General features: G+C 42.2%; 1 protein-coding gene across 3 annotated transcripts in view; it reads left to right on the top strand.

Annotated features, from left to right (window-relative positions):
* Window positions 1-18,358, top strand: part of unc93a (unc-93 homolog A) — a 90,401-nt gene that overhangs the window by 67,563 nt on the left and 4,480 nt on the right. For all 3 annotated transcript variants that reach the window (XM_043696276.1, XM_043696277.1, XM_043696279.1), the window contains 2 exons: window positions 4,889-5,024; window positions 8,962-9,093. In XM_043696276.1, coding sequence (XP_043552211.1) covers window positions 4,889-5,024; window positions 8,962-9,093 — 268 coding nt within the window. The remainder of the gene's footprint in view (window positions 1-4,888; window positions 5,025-8,961; window positions 9,094-18,358) is intronic.

Genomic DNA, 18,358 nt, shown 5'->3' with positions numbered 1-18,358 from the left:
GTCCGCTCATCTCATGCCCCAAAATTAATTCAAATAGACTGAATTTGGTAGATTAATTTGGTACATCCTTAACTCAAATGAACAATGGTTTAACCTGTTGGAGGATCTTGATAAGTCAACCTCTTAAATCTAGATATCACTCTGGTGAGCCCCTTCTGAACAGCCTCCAATGTCAGTACATTTTTTTAAATATGAGGACCAAATCAGTACATAGATTTGGTCTCACCAACACCCTAAACAATTGTATCACAACTGTTTTTAAACTCCAAACTCTGAGCAATTAAGGACAAATGTCCATTTGCCTTCTAAGTTTCTTGTTTCACCTGCATGATAACTTTGTGTTCCATGCACTAGAACATTCAGAACCTCCTGCACTTTTTTTTTGGAACCGATCTATTTAAAAAATGGTCTACCTTTTGACTTGCCCTACTAAACTGCATGACCTACAAAAAGATAAATCTGCCCATTTACTCAAACTATGTTTATCCCCCTGCAGATTCCTTATGTCCTCATAACAACATGCACTCCCATATATTTTTGAATTATCAGCAAATTTGGATACATTGCATTCTTCTCCTCATCCAAGGCATTAATTGAGGCCTGAAGATGGTTCCTTGTTGCACTCAATTATTAATTCAGATACACTGTCACCTGAATGTTAACCATGCTAATACACTTCGTCCAAAAGCATGAGTTCCTATCTTGTGTAATGACCTTTTATATGGTATCTTATCAAATGTCTTTTGGAAAACCAAATACACTGCATCTACCAGTTCCCCTATATCAATTCCACAGTTCTGGTGTACTGCAGTGTGTTGTGGCAGGAGTATCTCCCAACTGACAGCCAGACTACTGCGACCCCTAGGACTCATAATGGCACACAAACCAACAGCCACGCTCAGACAACAACTCACCAGAACGAAGCACCCGATACCCGACATGAGCAAAACTAATGTAGTGTACAAAATACCATTCAAGGACTGCACAAAACACTGTATAGGACAAACAGGAAGACAGCTAACAATCCGCATACATGAACGGAAGCGGCAGGGACAGACTACTATAAACACCGGAGGAAACATCAAAGATGCGCTTCGCAGGAGGCTCCCAAGCACTGATGATGTCGCCTAGCCAGGAGACGAAACGTTTGCAACAAAAACTTCCAGCTCGGCGAACCGAACCACAACAACGAACACCCGAGCTACAAATCTTCGCACAAACTTTGAAAGCCACTCTAAAGGGCTTATGCCCAAAACGTTGATTCTCCTGCTCTTTTGATGCTGCCTGATCTGCTGCACTTTTCCAGCAACACATTTTTCAGCTCTGACCTCCAGCATCTGCAGTTCTCACTTTCTCCATTCTGGCGGAGCATTCTGGCGGAGTTCGCCGATGATACAAAGTTACACGGACAGGCAGGTAGTTCTGAGGAGGTGGGAAGGCTGCAGAAAGATTTTGACAGTTTAGGAGAGTGGTGCAAGAAATAGCTGATGAAATTCAATGTGAGCAAATGCGAGGTCTTGCACTTCGGAGAAAAGAATACAGGGACGGACTATTTTCTAAATGGTGAGAAAAGTCCAAAAGCCAAAGTACAAAGGGATCTGGGAGTGCTAGTCCGGTGTTCTCTAAAGGTTGACTTGCAGGTTGAGTTTGTGGTTAAGAAAACAAAAGTAATGTTGTCATTTATCTCAAGAGGGTTGGAATGTAAAAGCAGCGGTGTGCTACTGAGACTTTATAAACCTCTGGTTAGGCCCCATTTAGAATACTGTGTCCAGTTTTAGGCACCACACCTCAGGAAGGACGTACTGGCACTGGAGCGTGACCAGTGGAGATTCACACGATGATCCCTGGAATGGTAGGCCTAACATACGATGAACGGCTGAGGATCCTGGGATTGTATTCATTAGAGTTTAGAAGGTTGAGGGGAGATCTAATAGAAACTTACAAGATAATGCATGGCTTAGAAAGGATGGACTCTGGGAATTTGTTTCCGTCGGGTGGGGATACTAGGACCTGTGGGTACAGCCTTAGAATTAGAGGGGGTCAAATTAAAATGGAAATGAGGAAGCATTTGTTCAACCAGAGAGTGGTGGGCCTGTGGAATTCCTTGCCACAGAGCGCAGTGGAGGCCGGGCATTAAATGTCTTCAAGGCAGAGATTGATTAATTCTTAATCTCGCAAGAAATTAAGGGATACGGGAAGAGTGTGGGTAAGCGGCGTTGAAATGCCCATCAGCCATGATTGAATGGCGGAGTGCACTCGATGGGCCGAATGGCCTTACTTCCACTCCTATGTCTTATGGTCTTATTCCTCCTATAATATGAATTCCGTAGCTGCTCATATTACTGTAGCTGAGTATGTTCTTCCTGAGGTGTGGCCCAACCAACATCTTATACAGTTCCAGCTCCTTGCTCTTAAACCAAACGTCTCAACCAATAAAGGTAGGTATCCCATGTGCCTTCTTCACCACTTCATATACCTGTCTCAGCACCCTAAGTGACTAGTCAATATGCACAGATTCCCTTTAATCCACAATGCTTACAGGCTCCTAATGTTCATCATTATTTGTTCTTCCTAAGTGCATCACCTCATGCTTACCTGTGATTGAATTCCATCTGCCATTGATCAGCCTATCTGACCAGCCTGTCTTTATTTTCCTATAATCTGAGGCTGTCCTCACTACTTACTACCAATTGCCATATTATCCACAAATGTACTGATCAACCCTCTTACATTCAAGTCTAAATTATTTATCTATGGTACAAACAGCAAGGGCGCCAACACTGATTCCTGTGGAACCCAATTGGACACAGGCCTTCAGACACAAAGACACTCCTTGACTATCACTCTGTGCTTCTTTCCACTTCGTCAGTTTTGGATTCAATTCACCAAATTCCTTGTAATCATGGGCTGACCTTTGCTATCAGTCTCCCATGTAGGACCTTACCAAAAACCTTGCGGAAGTCTATGTATACCACATCAAATGCATTGCCCTCATCTACACATCTGGTCACCTCTTAAAAAAAAATTAATCACATATGACTTCCCCTGAAAGAAATGCCTATGCTGTTTATTCAGGATGAATGTCTGCCTTTCTAAATGCTGATTAATTCTGTTCTGCAGAATTGCTTCCAATGGTTTGTCCACCACTGAGGTTAAGTTGACTCATCTGCAGTTTCCTGGTTTATCCCTCCTCCCTTCTTGAATAACCTTGCATTTGTGGTATCTTTGGGGTGTTTGTAGTGTCCTCAATGGTGAAGACTGATGCAAAATATTGGTTTAAATTATCTGTCATTTCCCTGTTCCCCCTTATCAATTGCCCAGTTACATCGTCCAAAGGTCCCACACTTACTTTACTCCTCTCAAAACATCACCTGCCTCTACTCTATTCAATTCATTGATTTGGATGTTAAATATTTCAAAGGTGAATTTCTTAACTGTACACTTCAACTGTAATGACATCTGCTGATTTAAGCCAATTGTCCAAATGAAAGAAGAAGTTCTGAAGAAGATTCACTGAACCTGAAATGTTAAATAACAAAACGAAAGAACTATAGATGTTGAAACTCAGAACCAAAAACAGAAATTGCTGGAAAAAAGCTTAGCAGGTCTGGCAACATCTGTGGAGAGGAATCACAGTTAACATTGCAGGTCCAGTGACTCATCTTCAGAACTGTGCTTTGTCTTTATAGATGCTGCCAGATCTGCTGAGTTTTTCCTGCAATTTCTGCTTTTGTGTCCAACTGAAAGACACAAATGATGTGATAATGCAGACTCACATTGATGCTAACTTGCTGTACTCGCAGAGTAACCTTGTCCAATAACAGAAATAAAGAGTATCAGTAAGTTTGTTTCAATGCATTTGGATAATTACTTCTCATTGCTGATGACCCAGCAATATTTGGAACCTGCAAGATACCATCATTGTTAAGAGTCTGAGAGTGAACTGTAACATCTAAATGTTAAGCTTATGAATAACTAATGGGGTGTGAAGCATCAAATCATGTGGGGGTTGCTGATGTAGGAGATAGAAGATGGTATTTGAAGATGCATTCCCTGACTTTTAGTCACTGATAAGGTCACTGTAGTTTTTACAGCACCGTAGCCAAATCCTCAGAGCCAGGCTCCTTATATTGACATTTGTGACTACCTTCCACTATTCTATGTGTAGTGTATGCCTTGAAGACCCCATCCTACTGTGAAATATGACTTTTCCCTGATTTGCTACTTCCTCTGCTAAGACCATCAACAATACATCTGCGAACTTGGTAACCATCTGTCTTCTCCTCCATTGGAGTGTTTATTCCTTCTCTGTAATACATCTTCAAATACTTCTACGAGCTGTTAGAACCAGAATGCACCTCACTTTTAAAATTTGCGAGTTGCATTTAAGAAATGCAGGCTAGCTGAAATGCATGCTATTCAAGTACATACTGTGCTCTGAATGTCACAGCGGGCTGCGCACCACAATGACGCTGACAAGCAGGCAGCATGACATTTGTGGTAATATCTACATTACCAAGATCAGATGCACAGTTGCATATAATAAGCCCTTCACCCAAAAACCAATGTGATCAAGTCTTCAGCTCTGGGATGAACATAATGGATTTAATTTTCTTTAGTAGTGAAAGTAATAGGCTATGATATATTCAAACCTCATGGATCTGATGGAGTTTGGTGTAGAATGCTGAAAGAATAAGTGAATAAGTTGAAGGTATGTTAAACCACGATTTTCCAAAAATGAAAGCCATTGAGATAATATTGTGACATAGATTCGTAAAGCTTTGGGAGTTGGAAACAAAGTAGATTTAAAAGGAATATTCTCTGATTGACAGAATACCAAATCATGTAGACTTAACTGATACTCATATTCTTTATTTTCTAACCACAGGCATATGTCACTTGTACAATTGGAATACAATTTGTTGGTTATGTTATGATCTGTTTTGGTGCTTCAAATTCCATCTTCTCTGTGATGTTTGGAAAACTCTCAGAGTATACTGGGCGAATTCCACTGTTTGCCTTTGGTGAGTTGTTAGATTATAAACCTTATAACTAAACTCATTGGAATGTTCAAATCTGTTTTGTAAGCCAAGTCGAATATCACTAAAAAACAAACAGCAAAGATTATCTGGTACTTGCTCTTAGCTACTGAAATTACCTTTGTCTTTGTTGTTTGAAGACAAAGACGTTGAATAAAAGCATCTGGAATGAAAGGGAGGAGGTTCGGCAACATTGCTATCATAGGGAAGTAGCCTTTATAACCACCTAAACAGACAAAAAAATCTAGCAGGAGGAGGAACAGCATGAAGAGAAGGAGCAGGAGTGGTATAAATCACCAATTCCTAACTGACAAAAGACAGTTTACTGAAGATTACATCATCTGGATGATTTATCTCACCTACAAAACAGCAACATTTGAACAATCCTGATTGTTACGATTCATACTGTCACCTAATTATAATCTTTCAGTGTAGTCCAGCCCTCACTTTGCTATAATTTTAACATGCTGCTGCAAACAATGAGAACAGGCTAATTTATGCAATGGGACCTGGCTTCTAGAGCAAAGTATTGTAAGATGAGACGAATGACACAAATGATGCAATCTTCAGTAAACTGTCCTTTAGAAGATAGGAACTTGATGATTGATGCTACACCCGCTTTTGCTTGCCTTCATGCTAAACCTCCTTCTGCAGGACTTATTTTTGCCTAATTGGTTGTGAAGAGCTGGTTCCTCATTACAGCAATGTTATAGATTATGCCTCCACCTCCTTCTTATTATTCCAGATCCTTCTTATCCTGGTCCTTATTGTCAATCCAGAAGACAATCCTACATGACTTTAGCACAAATGTTGTAAAGGCAGCCAACAGTGCTGTAATATCACACACAAGAAAATACGTTTTTACATTTTGAAAACACACAAAAATTGTGGGAACATAAGCAGCAGCCTGAAAGAGCAAATAAGCAACTAATCCAAATGTAATGAATGAGCCCTTCAAAGACGCTAAAGAAGAATTCTTTCTGCCTGTGAGAACTTTATCGCATAAAATCAGGCTTGGGCCAAGTCAAGTTCACAAAAGTGTTCCACAACAATGTTTAGACTCATACCTCTGAGCTAGGAGACTTCCGGTTTAACTCCCGTTGAAACCAAAGGTTGTGTCCCTACCTTTGAGGCAAAGGTCCTGGAATCAAGTCGGATCTGCTCCAGAGCTGGAAATGTGTTGCTGGAAAAGCGCAGCAGGTCAGGCAGCATCCAGGGAACAGGAGAATCGACGTTTCGGGCATAAGCCCTTCTTCAGGAATGAGGAAAGTTTGTCCAGCAGGCTAAGGATCTGCTCCAGAGGTGTGTAATAATAGACAGATTCAAATCTCACTTTTTCTAGACGTGTGTAATGACATCTCTGAGCTGCTGGATTGAAAGTATATGTGACTTCCCAGTGGGGTCTTCTGGTGCCAGTGGTAGTATCCCTACCTTTAAATTACGGGACACAGTTCAAGTCACACCTTCACCAGAGGTGTGTCATAATACATCTGAATAGGTTGGTTAGAAATATCTGGGTTACCAGGAAGCTCCTGTGGTGCAGTGGTGGTGTCCCTATCTCCGATGAAGGAGACCTGGGTTCAAGTCTCACCTGCTCCAAAGGTGTGTAGTAACATCCCTGAACAAGTTGACTAAAATATATCTCAATTCTCAGGCAGGGCTTTTGCGATGCTGTGATAGTGTCTCCAACTCTGAGCAAGGGCATTTAGGTTCAAGCCCCACTTTCTCTAAAGGAGTGTAATAACATCTCTGAGCAGATTGATCAGGGAAATATCTGAGTTCCCTGATATTCGTAGAATTCCTGTGGTGCAATGATAGCGTCCCTACGTCTGAGTTAGAAGACCCTGGTTTAAGTCACATTTTCACCAGAGGTATGTCATAATACGTCTAAATAGGTTCATTTAAAATATCTATGAGTTCTCAGTGGTAGTGTCCCTAATCCTGATCCAGGAGACCTGGGTTTAAGCTGCATCTGCTCCAGAGATGTGTAGTAACATCACTGAACAAGTTGACGGAAAAATATTTCCGTTCACAGGCAAGGCTTTTGTGTGCAGTGGTAGTGTCTCTACCATTAGGAAGCCGGGGTTCAAGTCCTACTTGCTCTGGAGGTGTGCAATAACATTGCTAAACACGTTGATTCGAAAATACCCAAAGTCCGTATCTTCAAAATCAGTGCAGTATCGGATCAGAATGTACTTAGGTTTAGAGGCACAGAGTCAGAGAATTGTTACTGTGTTGAATGAGGCCACTCAGCCCATCATGTCTGCATTAGCTCTCTGAATGGCCATTAGAACGATTCCCTTGTCTTTGCCTGTAAACCTGCAAACTATTTCTATTTAAAAAATCATCTAATGTCTTCTTCAATGTCTTGGTTGAAGCTGTCTCCACTTCTAGACAGTACATTCCAGACCCTAACTGCACATCGTTTAAAAAAAAATTCTTCCATCACACTTGCCACTTTTATAGAAAATGGTCATTTGATCTGTTTTGTCTACAGCAGCTCTCTGAAGAAATTATTGACCTAATGCTACTACCCAGCCTTTTCCACGTAGCCCTGCACATTTTTCCTTTATGAGAGCAATCCAATGTCCAATATGCCTCAGTTGAACCTGCCTCCACCATACTCTATGGCAACATTTTCCAGATCCTAACCTCTTGTCGAGCAATAATTTTTCCTCATATCACTTTGCTTCTATTACCAATGTGGACAGTTCTTCCCAACCTATTTGGCCAGAATCATTTTGGTTTTGACTATCTCCATCAAATTTTGTCTCAATCTTTTCCTCAAGTAAAGCACACCTGATTTCTCTAATCTGTCCACGCAGCTGAAGTTTCTCATAATAAATTAAATCAAATAATTCCCGGAACCATTCTTTTGAATCTTTTCTCCACTCTCTTCAAACTTTTCACATTCTGCCTAATGTGTGGAATCCAGAACTGGATGCAGTACTCCGGTTAAGAGCAAACTAGTGTCTTATACATAACCTCAATGCACTTATATTTTATGTCCCTAATTGTCAAGCCAGAATATTTATATATTGTAGTAGTCATTTTTTCAATCTGTCCTTCCACATTCAACGACACCCTGGTTCCTCTGCTCTTGCAGCCCTTTTAGTGTTACCCTTTTATTTAATGTTGTCTCTGAGTTGTTCCTACTGAAGTGAATCACTCCACACTTCTCTACATTAAGTTTCATTTGTGGTTTCTTGTCCCAAATACATTCCACTGCTCCCTTTTCTTCTGCTTCCTCTGCTATCTTCACTGCTTCCTCGCATTTCCCCTCCCCCTAACTCACATTGCAGCTTCTTTCATCGCAGGATGACTGAGATTAGATTAAATTAGATTAGATTCCCCAATGACTGGAGGTGACAGGAGGCAGGAGAGAACAGTGAAGGCACTAAACAGAGTGATGTCAACTGGAAAATGTAACTAGAATAGAGGAAACTGGCTAAGCGAATCTGAGGGAATAGCTATAAGAGTGAGGTAAATGAAAGGGAGTGGTAAAAAGAGCGGTGCAGGAGGCAGCAGCAATAGGAGGCTGAAATGCAGGGGGCAGACAAACTGGGCAGGAAGAAAAGGTGAAGAGAACAGAAAGAAGCAAGGACAGTGTGTGTGTCATTTTCTATTTTTGGCCTGCACTATTTTTGATGCCGACAGCTATCTATGATGTCATCAGTAAAGCCTCAGATACTGCAATTTCAATGCTTGCAGCATTAGCTTTGATTTTCAAGGGGGTGTGAAATTATGATTATCAGTTGTTTAAGGCTTTTGGCAATGTTGAGGTAGTTCAAAATTAGAGTAAGTTATGGCTTGGTGGACATTATGGTGTATAGTTGCAACCCATTATGATGTGCTAAGAAGATTTAGTGCAAATTTGTATAATAATGTTGAACCATTTTTATTTGTTTGTTTCATGTCACAGCAACCATCACGAATCTTGCATCAATAATTGCATTGTTTTTATGGAATCCACGACCAGAACAAATGCCAGTATTTTTTGTATTCCCTTGTCTTTGGGGAATAGCTGATGCTGTTTGGCAGACACAGACCAATGGTATGTTGACAATAAAAAGTGACAAGATAACATAATTGTTAATTTTAGATCTTTATTTTAATATTGTATCTCAATAACTGTAGCAACAGTATAAGAAAGTTAATGGAATAGATTGTAAGACTGTATTCCTTTGTTTTCGCCCATAGGGAACATAACATAAGCTTTCATCAATTGGAAAAGTTAAAGAGATGGTATAATAATCACTGTTCACATTAGTTTCAGTGTACAATTCCCATCTCACCATCAGCAATACAGGCTGTGCTGCTACCAACTAGTCAGCTTCATCACCTCCTGCCTAACTGGAGTCAGGCCACAGATTGTGGTACATCTATAAGTCTACCTCCTTTCTCTCTTCTGCAAACACAGAAATACACGTTATAGCTGCCAATTATTGTTTAATACTGACCTATTTTGCTGGAAACCTTAATTTTATTGCAATCACACATTCAGTATTTGCAATGCAGTAGTCAGTTATATTTGATGAATGTTCTCCATTGGTACACTACTATGTTTCTGAATCTGAATGTTGGTGCCTGATAAAGGTCAATGATTGAGTGGACACCCTCTTACATTCCTGGACAACTTTTCATGACATTCAAATATGGGAGCTAAATGTTATACTCTCCACTCAACCTTCCTGGTCACATCAGGTCATTGCTACCATGTCTGCAGGATCAATTTCCTTGTTGCCTTTGATCATGCCCCATTGGACTGCCTTGCTGGTCTCGTAAGGATATCCCTCTCCCTTTGAACCTGGGCCTTCACTGAGCCTGGGCACTTCTTTTCCTCTAAATGTTTCCAGTACACTGTTGTTAGGACTTCTTCATCCTCTAATTGTGCTGTCTTCTCTTTAAATGTGGCACCCATTGGCTTTTGCCAGTACCACAGTGATAGTGTCCATACCTCTGAGCCAAAAGGCCTGAGTTCATGTCCCACTTGCTCTCGTGGTGTGTAATAATATCTCTGCACACGTTGGTTAGAAAATATCTAGCCAACCAGCTGTTATTATATAGCAACAATAAAATTGTATTTCCTCTACTGCCACTACTTTGCAGACATGCTACGCACTTCACATCCAAAAACTGCATCTCCCTTTCTGGTAGAATTTCACACATTGATAAGGAAACTAAAACTAAGGTAACAAAACCAAATTTGCACACAAATTAGTGTTACCAATGTCTATACAACGGAAAATGCTGGGAATATTCAACAAATCTGGCAGTATCTATTGAGAGAAAATCAGAATTACTGGCAAAATTCACTGGTCTTGTGAAATGGCAAAATGTTGGAGGTGGCTGTTTAATCAGATGAGAGGTATGGGTTATAGAGCTTCACTCAGTATTCCTTACTCAGCTAATTAAGTCAGGATCAGGAAAGTGGCCTATCAAAGACCTTATCCTGCCTTGGTATGTTGTGGACCCTGCTGGTATTAAGGACCATTCCTGTCCTGCATGGAGAATCTTCCTGACCTCCACATTGAAACTACCCTCTTTTATGCTGTGGCCTGCTGGACTGGCCTTGATGACAAGCTGGAAGGAGAAAGTGATGCCTCATTCCTGATGAAGGGCTCTTGCCCAAAACTTGGTTCTCCTGCTCCTCGGATGCTGCCTGACCTGCTGTGCTTTTCTAGCTTCCCACTCTCGACGTTGATGACAAGCCGCCCCAGATAGCTTTGCTGTCAGTTTCCAGTGCTGATCTCATCCTGGGCCTACTGCCATGTTCGCCTTTTCTGACTGGCTGACCGCACTCTGCCTCCAAAGGGTTAGAACCACAAAGTCACACATGCTAGGGTCAGTTTGGGACTTCCCAGCTAATGCTGAAAATGTGTTGCTGGAAAAGCGCAGCAGGTTAGGCAGCATCGAAGGAGCAGGAGAATCGACGTTTCGGGCATGAGCCCTTCTTCAGGCTCATGCCCGAAGCATCGATTCTCCTGCTCCTTGGATGCTGCCTGACCTGCTGCGCTTTTCCAGCAACACATTTTCAGCTCTGATCTCCAGCATCTGCAGTCCTCACTTACTTCCCAGCTAATGCATAGTTACCACCACAGCTGTTGAATTCAACTACCTTTTCAGGTATGTAAACTCTCTTCAGAATTTTAGAAATGTTGTAGGTCTTAAGCAAGTGAAAGAATAAAGAGAAACTTCTATAATCAGATGAACAGCATGGAATGACACAACATTTTACAGCGCAAGACCATAGTGACAAGTGAAGAAGCAATGGACCTTTTATCTAGAAAAAGCGAGATGGCAGGATCCTGAAGATCCTGGTATCTGAATATCAAGGAAAGGTATGAAGGGAGAATCAAGATTTTAAAAAGCAATCAAAGAAAATGGAATAAAATGGCAAGAGTTCATGATCTAACGTCATTGAACTGAATATTGAGTCCAGAAGATTGAAGGGAGATTTGATCAAGGATTATGATAGGTTTAAATTTGGTTGACAAAGAAAACTTGTTCCATTAGCTGTTGGACAGGAATTAGGGGAATCAGGTTTAAGGTTCTAACCAAGAGATGAAGTAGGTATGTGAAAAAGAAATTATTCCACACAGATTAACACTCTGCCCCTGTTTTTGTGAATGGAGAAAGCTTTGCATTTTGCCAGGAGATTATGATCAAGTTTGTCTCAGAAATGTGGAACTGTACTTCCATTCTGACATTTTTTTCATGTTACAGTTTTTTCACAGCAGTATTGCTGTCACATTCTAGAATTAAAAGGTTCAGAATCACTCATAGCTTCTTTGATATCTGTTGTCAAACATTAAGTACATAAAGTAAAGGTATATACATGTAATTGGGGTGCTAGGAGGGGAGGATAGGGTGGCATGTTGCTGGATGCCAAATGGAAAGGAGGGTAAGGTATCAGATAGATAAAATGCCAAGTCAGTAAAGGGTAGGGTGCCAGGAGAATGGAGCAGATGGGTAGCATACCAATTTGATAGCTGAGAGCATGGAGCTGGAGACAGGAAGGTTGGAAGTGGTAATTTCAAAGTGGCGGAAGGGTATGTTGGTTCCAGAGTAAGGGGAGTGGATCTGAATTGGGACAGTTCTATTCCATTCTGGGTAGACAAAGTTAAAAATGACACAACACCAAGTTATAGTCCAACAGGTTTATTTGAAAGCACAAGCTTTCAGAGCACTGGTCCTTCATTAGATAGCATGTGGGGTAGGATCATAGGACACAGAATTTATAGTAAAAGATCAAATTGTCATACAACTCATGCAATGTATTGAATAAAGTCCTCAATCACTTAGAATGGGGACGCAGGTTTTGATTGATGAATACGTAAATCCCAGAACTTCTTTCAAGTCACAATTCTGAGATAACTAAAGTTTTTATCAGTTTAGAACAAAGGTGACATCTCAGCTCAGACAATGCATAGAGTATGTCTAAATCCCAATCTTGAGTCAGACTGGTTCTATTTCCAAAATAGGAATTTATAAAATGTCACATTGACTGACCGCTTTTGTGTGCTTTTTGAACAAAATAGAATGTATCTGCAAATACATTCTGGGCGGCATGGTGGCTCAGTGGTTAGCACTGATGCCTCACAGCACCAGGGTCCCAGGTTCGATTCCAGCCTTGGGCGACTGTGTGGAGATTGCCCGTTCTCCCCGTGTCTGCGTGGGTTTCCTCCAGTTGCTGAAGATGTGCAGTCCAGGTGAATTGGCCATGCTAAATTGTCCATAGTGCTGGGTGCATTAGTCAGAGGGAAATGGGTCTGGGTGGGTTACTCTTCGGAGGGTCAGTGTGCACTGGTTGGGCCAAAGGCCTGTTTCCTACCATAGGGAACTTAGATTAGATTACCTACAGTGTGGAAACAGGCCCTTCGGCCCAACAGGTCCACACCGACCCTCCGAAGAGAAACCCACCCCCCTATATTTACCCCTGACTAATCCACCTAGCACTACAGGAAATTTAGCATGGCCAATTCACCTAACCTGCGCACCTTTGGACTGTGGGAGGAAACCAGAGCACCCAGAGGAAACCCACGCAGACACAGGGAGAATGTGCAAACTCCACACAGACAGTTGCCCGAGACGGGAATTAAACCCGGGTCCCTGGCGCTGTGAGGTAGCAGTGCTAACTGCTAGAGCCACCGTGCTGCCCCAAATCTAATCACAAATCTGCAAATGCAAATTCACCCCATAGACTTGTGTGTGTCTGAGGGAGAGTGTGTGTGAGTGAGAGCGATAGAGAATGTATGAAAGTGTGTGGTATAGTGGGGTCACCTATAGTGTGACATGAGCCCAAGATCCCAGTCGAGGTTGTCCTCGTGGGTACCGAACTTGGCTATCAGCCCCTGCTGGGCAACTCTCCATTTTTGCATATCGTGAAGTCCACCTTGGAAGATGGTCATCTGAAGAGAGAGAGGGGTGTCAGGGCAGAGTCTGGGGGTTTAAGGATTGGGGAGAGATGAAGTTGGGGCTGTATGAGCTAAGTATGGAGTCAGTTGAATAGTTACTCAGGAGTAAAGACTACATATTTAGTAATTTAACTCTTCCTGAGCAATTATTTACTTTATTTCACTAGAAATGTCTTGAGTTCTCTAATTTAGGAGAGTTCCAGGTGTAGGGGAATTGTCCAGTAGAATCTTCAACTTCCTGGACAATTCCTTCAGAGACTGCTACAACAGGTATTCCATATGGATCCTAAGCACAGCATCCATCTACACTGGAATAACGACAGTCTGGTCATTGGAAAATATGGGTCATTAGTTTTAACTGACAATGCAAACACCAATGCCAGCCTGCTTTATTCTTTAAAATATTTCCAATGGTGCTACTGTGCATTCCCAGAGTCTGCAGACGATTTGTAGGCGGGTTGCTGATTCCTGCACCCCATATCCTTTGACCATGATAAGCATCTGTTAAACAGCAGCAGACCTAGAAGACTCAGAGCAACTAGAGGACTCTTGAGTCACTACAAGAATCTGTTCTGAGAACATTGCTGCTGGAGGACTTTGGGTCATTGGCAGAGAGATTTGGAATCTCCTGGGGGGTAATCCTTGGGGTGTCTCGAGAAGAACTTTCAAGTGTGACAGGTTACATTTTCTCACTTCTTTTTCTTCCTGCTTCTTTCAATGGAGGTATTCCTGGAGGGCTGTCCAAGGGTAGTATTCACCTCTCACTAGCCCACTGCTTTAGTGAGTTCATGGTGACAGTGATGATCTACAAATTTGTGCTAATGCCAAACATGCACTGAATAGTGTCTTGGATTAAGATCACCAGACTCTCCATGGAGGAAGTAAAGCATTCATCCACTTGGCACATGCGGTCATGGCTTGAAAGGATTCCTTCATCACCCATATATAATACTCAGTGCTGCAGTAGCTCCACCTACTGATGCCCTGCTTGCTTGTGCATCACCAATAGACTTTGCATGGCTGTGACCAAAGTTCCTTCATCAGCCTGGTACACAGCATGGACCTGACCTCCAACCATCTTCCTACTGACTATAATCTTCACTTTATCATAGCCATCTATATCTATGCCCTGTGAGGTGTCCACAAGCATGTGAACCAGAGCCAATTCATCAGTGAATGTAATAGAGAGAGATGTGATGCAATGCATCCCTGAGAAATAGACGTTTTCAATCTGAGAGAATGTACAAGATACTCTGTTAGTGGATCATCTCAAGTCCCTGTTGTAACCACAAGGGAAACCACAGACAAATAGCCCTTTCAATATTGAATGTGCTACTCCAGTCTGCAGGTGGAGTACACTACTTTTGCAATCAGAGCTGACAGTAAACCACTAATCAGCACTCCTCACGCTAATCTCATTAAGAACATGGATTGAGTGCACAATGGCTGGCTTTCCTCCACCTGTCTTTACCCATGACCACCCATGACCAGGAGTGTCTTTTTTTTTTGTAAATACAAGGGAACAATGTGTTTGCTCCAGGTAGTATTAAGGAGAACCATTTACCACTGGACTGTCTTTCATCCCATTAAGGTAGCTATGTCTATCTGTCTCTCCATTAAGGCTGCCATAGGAATTGCATGAGGTAGAGAGTGAGATACAGATGTCTTTGACCCACATGCATCCCTTATCCTGAAGCAAGTTGATGAGGGGGAACAGTATACCTATCAATGGCCATCTGATCATTTGTAAACTGATGCTTTTGTAGCCTCCCATCTTATAACCAATGTTTGCACACCACTTACTCAGACTCATTCAGATAGACTCACTGTTTGGGTTTGCAGTAGGTAATTCATCTTCTCTCCATTCTGAACACATGATTGCTTACCTCTGCTGTGACTTCTGTCCAGACATCTGTGGTTAGCCAAAACAGCCAGGATAAATACATCTCTCCATTCACAGACTGACTGGACAGCAAATCATTGCTAAACTGCAGGGGTATCTTTTGATTGATTTTGATCTTCTCTTTCTGCCTGGATTTAGAATTCAGATTCTAGCTCTGGTTTTCCCTTTTCTGTGAATGCTGGAGTCAACATAGAACTTTCAGGGAAACTGTCATGGAAACACTCTAGGAGCTGTGGAAGATTGAAGACAGAGCTAACTTCTGTTTAAAAATCATCGAATCACAGATTTACTACAGTATAGAAAGGGGCCATTACACCCATTGTGATTGCACTAGCTCTCTGAAGGAGCAGGCTCCCCACTGCTACTCTCCAGTCTTCTTAAAGTAACCCTGGATATTCTTCCTTTTCAGATCATAACACAATTCTCTCTTAAATGCCTCAACTGAACTTGCCTGAATCATAATTGCAAGCATGGCATTCCAGATCCCTTGACAAATACATGTTGGCTTTCCTTAATTATTCCTCATTCACCCGAGTGACTATTAATTTCGATCCCAATTTAATTTCTAAAATGGTCTCCACCTCTGCAATGCTCATGAGGGTAAACTGACTAAACTGTTATTCCTGGGCCTATCTTTGCATCCTGTTTTGAACATGCAATTATTCAGTTCTCTGGCAGTACCCCGAGTCTTAAGGAAATTCAAAAATTATGACCAGCACCTACACAATTTCCATTGCCACTCTCTTTGCTGTCCTTGGATGTATCACTCAGTGCGAGTACTTTATCAGTTTTAACTACAGACAGACTGTTCAAAACCTCCTCATCAATACAACTGTCCGAATTGCCTCCTGTTTTACCATGGCAATATTTCTTAGAGTCATAGAGATGTACAGCACGGAAACAGACCCTTCGGTCCAATGTGTCCATGCCGACCAGATATCATAAGTTAATCTAGTCCCATTTGCCAGCATTTGGCCCATATCCCTTGAAAACCCTTCCTATTCATATACCCATCCAAACGCCTTTTAAATGGACTTGTACCAGCCTCCACCACTTCCTCTGACAGCTCATTCCATAAATGCACGACTCTGCGTGAAAACATTGCCTCTAAGGTCCCTTTTAAAACTTTACCCCTCTCACCCTAAATCTATGCCCTCTAGTTCTGGAATTCATCACCCCAGGGAAAAGACTTTGTCTATTAACCCTATCCATGTTCCGCATGATTTTATAAACCTCTATAAGGTCACCCCTCAGCCTCTGACGCTCCAGGGAAAACAGCTCCAAGCCTATTCAGCCTCTCCCTATAGCTCAAAGCCTCCAACACTGGCAACATCCTTGTAAATCTTTTCTGAACTCTTGCAAGTTTCACAACATCTTTCCTATAGAAGGGAGACCAGAATTGCAAACAATATTCCAAAAGTGGCCTAACCAATGTCCTATACAGCCGCAACATGATCTCCCAACTCCTATACTCAATGCTCTGACCAACAAAGGAAAGCATACCGAACACTTTCTTTACTATCCTGTCCACTTGAGATTCCACTTTCAAGGAACTATGAACCTGCACTCCAAGGTCTCTTTGTTCAGTAACACATCCTAGGAACTTACCATTAGGTGTATAAGCCCTGCTCTGATTTGCTTTTCCTAAATGCAGAACCTCGCATTTATCTAAATTAAATTCTACCTGCCACTTGTCAGCCCATTGGCCTATCTGATCAAGATGCCATTGTACTCTGAGCTAACCTTCTTCACTGTCCATGACAACCTCTAATTTTGGTGTCATCTGCAAACTTACAAACTATACCTCCTATGTTCACATCCAAATCATTTATATAAATGATGAAAAGCAGTGGACTCAGTATCAATCCTTGCGGTGCACCACTGGTCACAGGTCTCCAGTCTGAAAAGCAACCATTCACCACCTCCCTCTGTCTTCTAGCTTCAAGCTAGTTTTGTAGCCAAATGGCGAGTTCTCCCTGTATTCCATGTGATCTAACCTTGCTAACCAGTATACCATGAGAAACCTGTAGAATGCCTTACCGAAGTCCATATACATCACGTCCATCACTCTGCCCATTCGTTACTTCTTCAAAAAACTCAATCAAGTTAGGGAGACATGATTTCCCACGTACAAAGCCATGTTGACTATCCCTAATCAGTCCTTGCCTATCTAAAAACATGTAAATCCTGTCCCCCAGGATTACCTCCAGCAACTTGCCCACCACCGATGTCAGGCTCACTGATCTCTAGTTCCCTGGCTTTTCCTTACCACCTTTCCTAAATAGTGGCACTACGTTAGCCAACCTCCAGTCTTGGTTCCCTCACCTGTGACTATTGATGATCTCAGCAAGGGGCCCAGCAATCACTTCTCTAGCTTCCCACAGAGTTCTAGGATACACCTGATCAGGTCCTGGGGATTTAATCACTTTTATGCATTTTAAAACAGTCAGCACCTCCTCCTCTGTAATGTAGACAATTTTCAAGATGTCACCATCTATTTCCCCACATTGTATATTTTCCATGTCCTTCTCCACAGTAGATACCTGACATATGCTTCCTTCTTTTTCTTGACCAACACCTCAATTTCTCTGGTCATCCATCCCTCCCTATTCTGGATTAGTGGTGCTGGAGGGGCACAGCAGTTCAGGCAGCATCCAAGGAGCTTCGAAATCGACGTTTCGGGCAAAAGCCCTTCATCAGGAATAAAGGCAGTGAGCCTGAAGCGTGGAGAGATAAGCTAGAGGAGGGTGGGGAGAAAGTAGCGTAGAGTACAATGGGTGAGTGGGGGAGGGGATGAAGGTGATAGGTCAGGGAGGAGAGGGTGGAGTGGATAGGTGGAAAAGGAGATAGGCAGGTAGGACAAGTCCGGACAAGTCATGGGGACAGTGCTGAGCTGGAAGTTTGGAACTAGGGTGAGGTGGGGGAAGGGGAAATGAGGAAACTGTTGAAGTCCACATTGATGCCCTGGGGTTGAAGTATTCCGAGGCGGAAGATGAGGC

The sequence above is a fragment of the Chiloscyllium plagiosum genome, chromosome 9 (genome assembly GCF_004010195.1).
Source record: "Chiloscyllium plagiosum isolate BGI_BamShark_2017 chromosome 9, ASM401019v2, whole genome shotgun sequence".
NCBI lineage: Eukaryota > Metazoa > Chordata > Chondrichthyes > Orectolobiformes > Hemiscylliidae > Chiloscyllium > Chiloscyllium plagiosum.
Note: the sequence above shows the minus strand (reverse complement) of the source record. Positions and strands in the feature narration are given on the sequence as shown.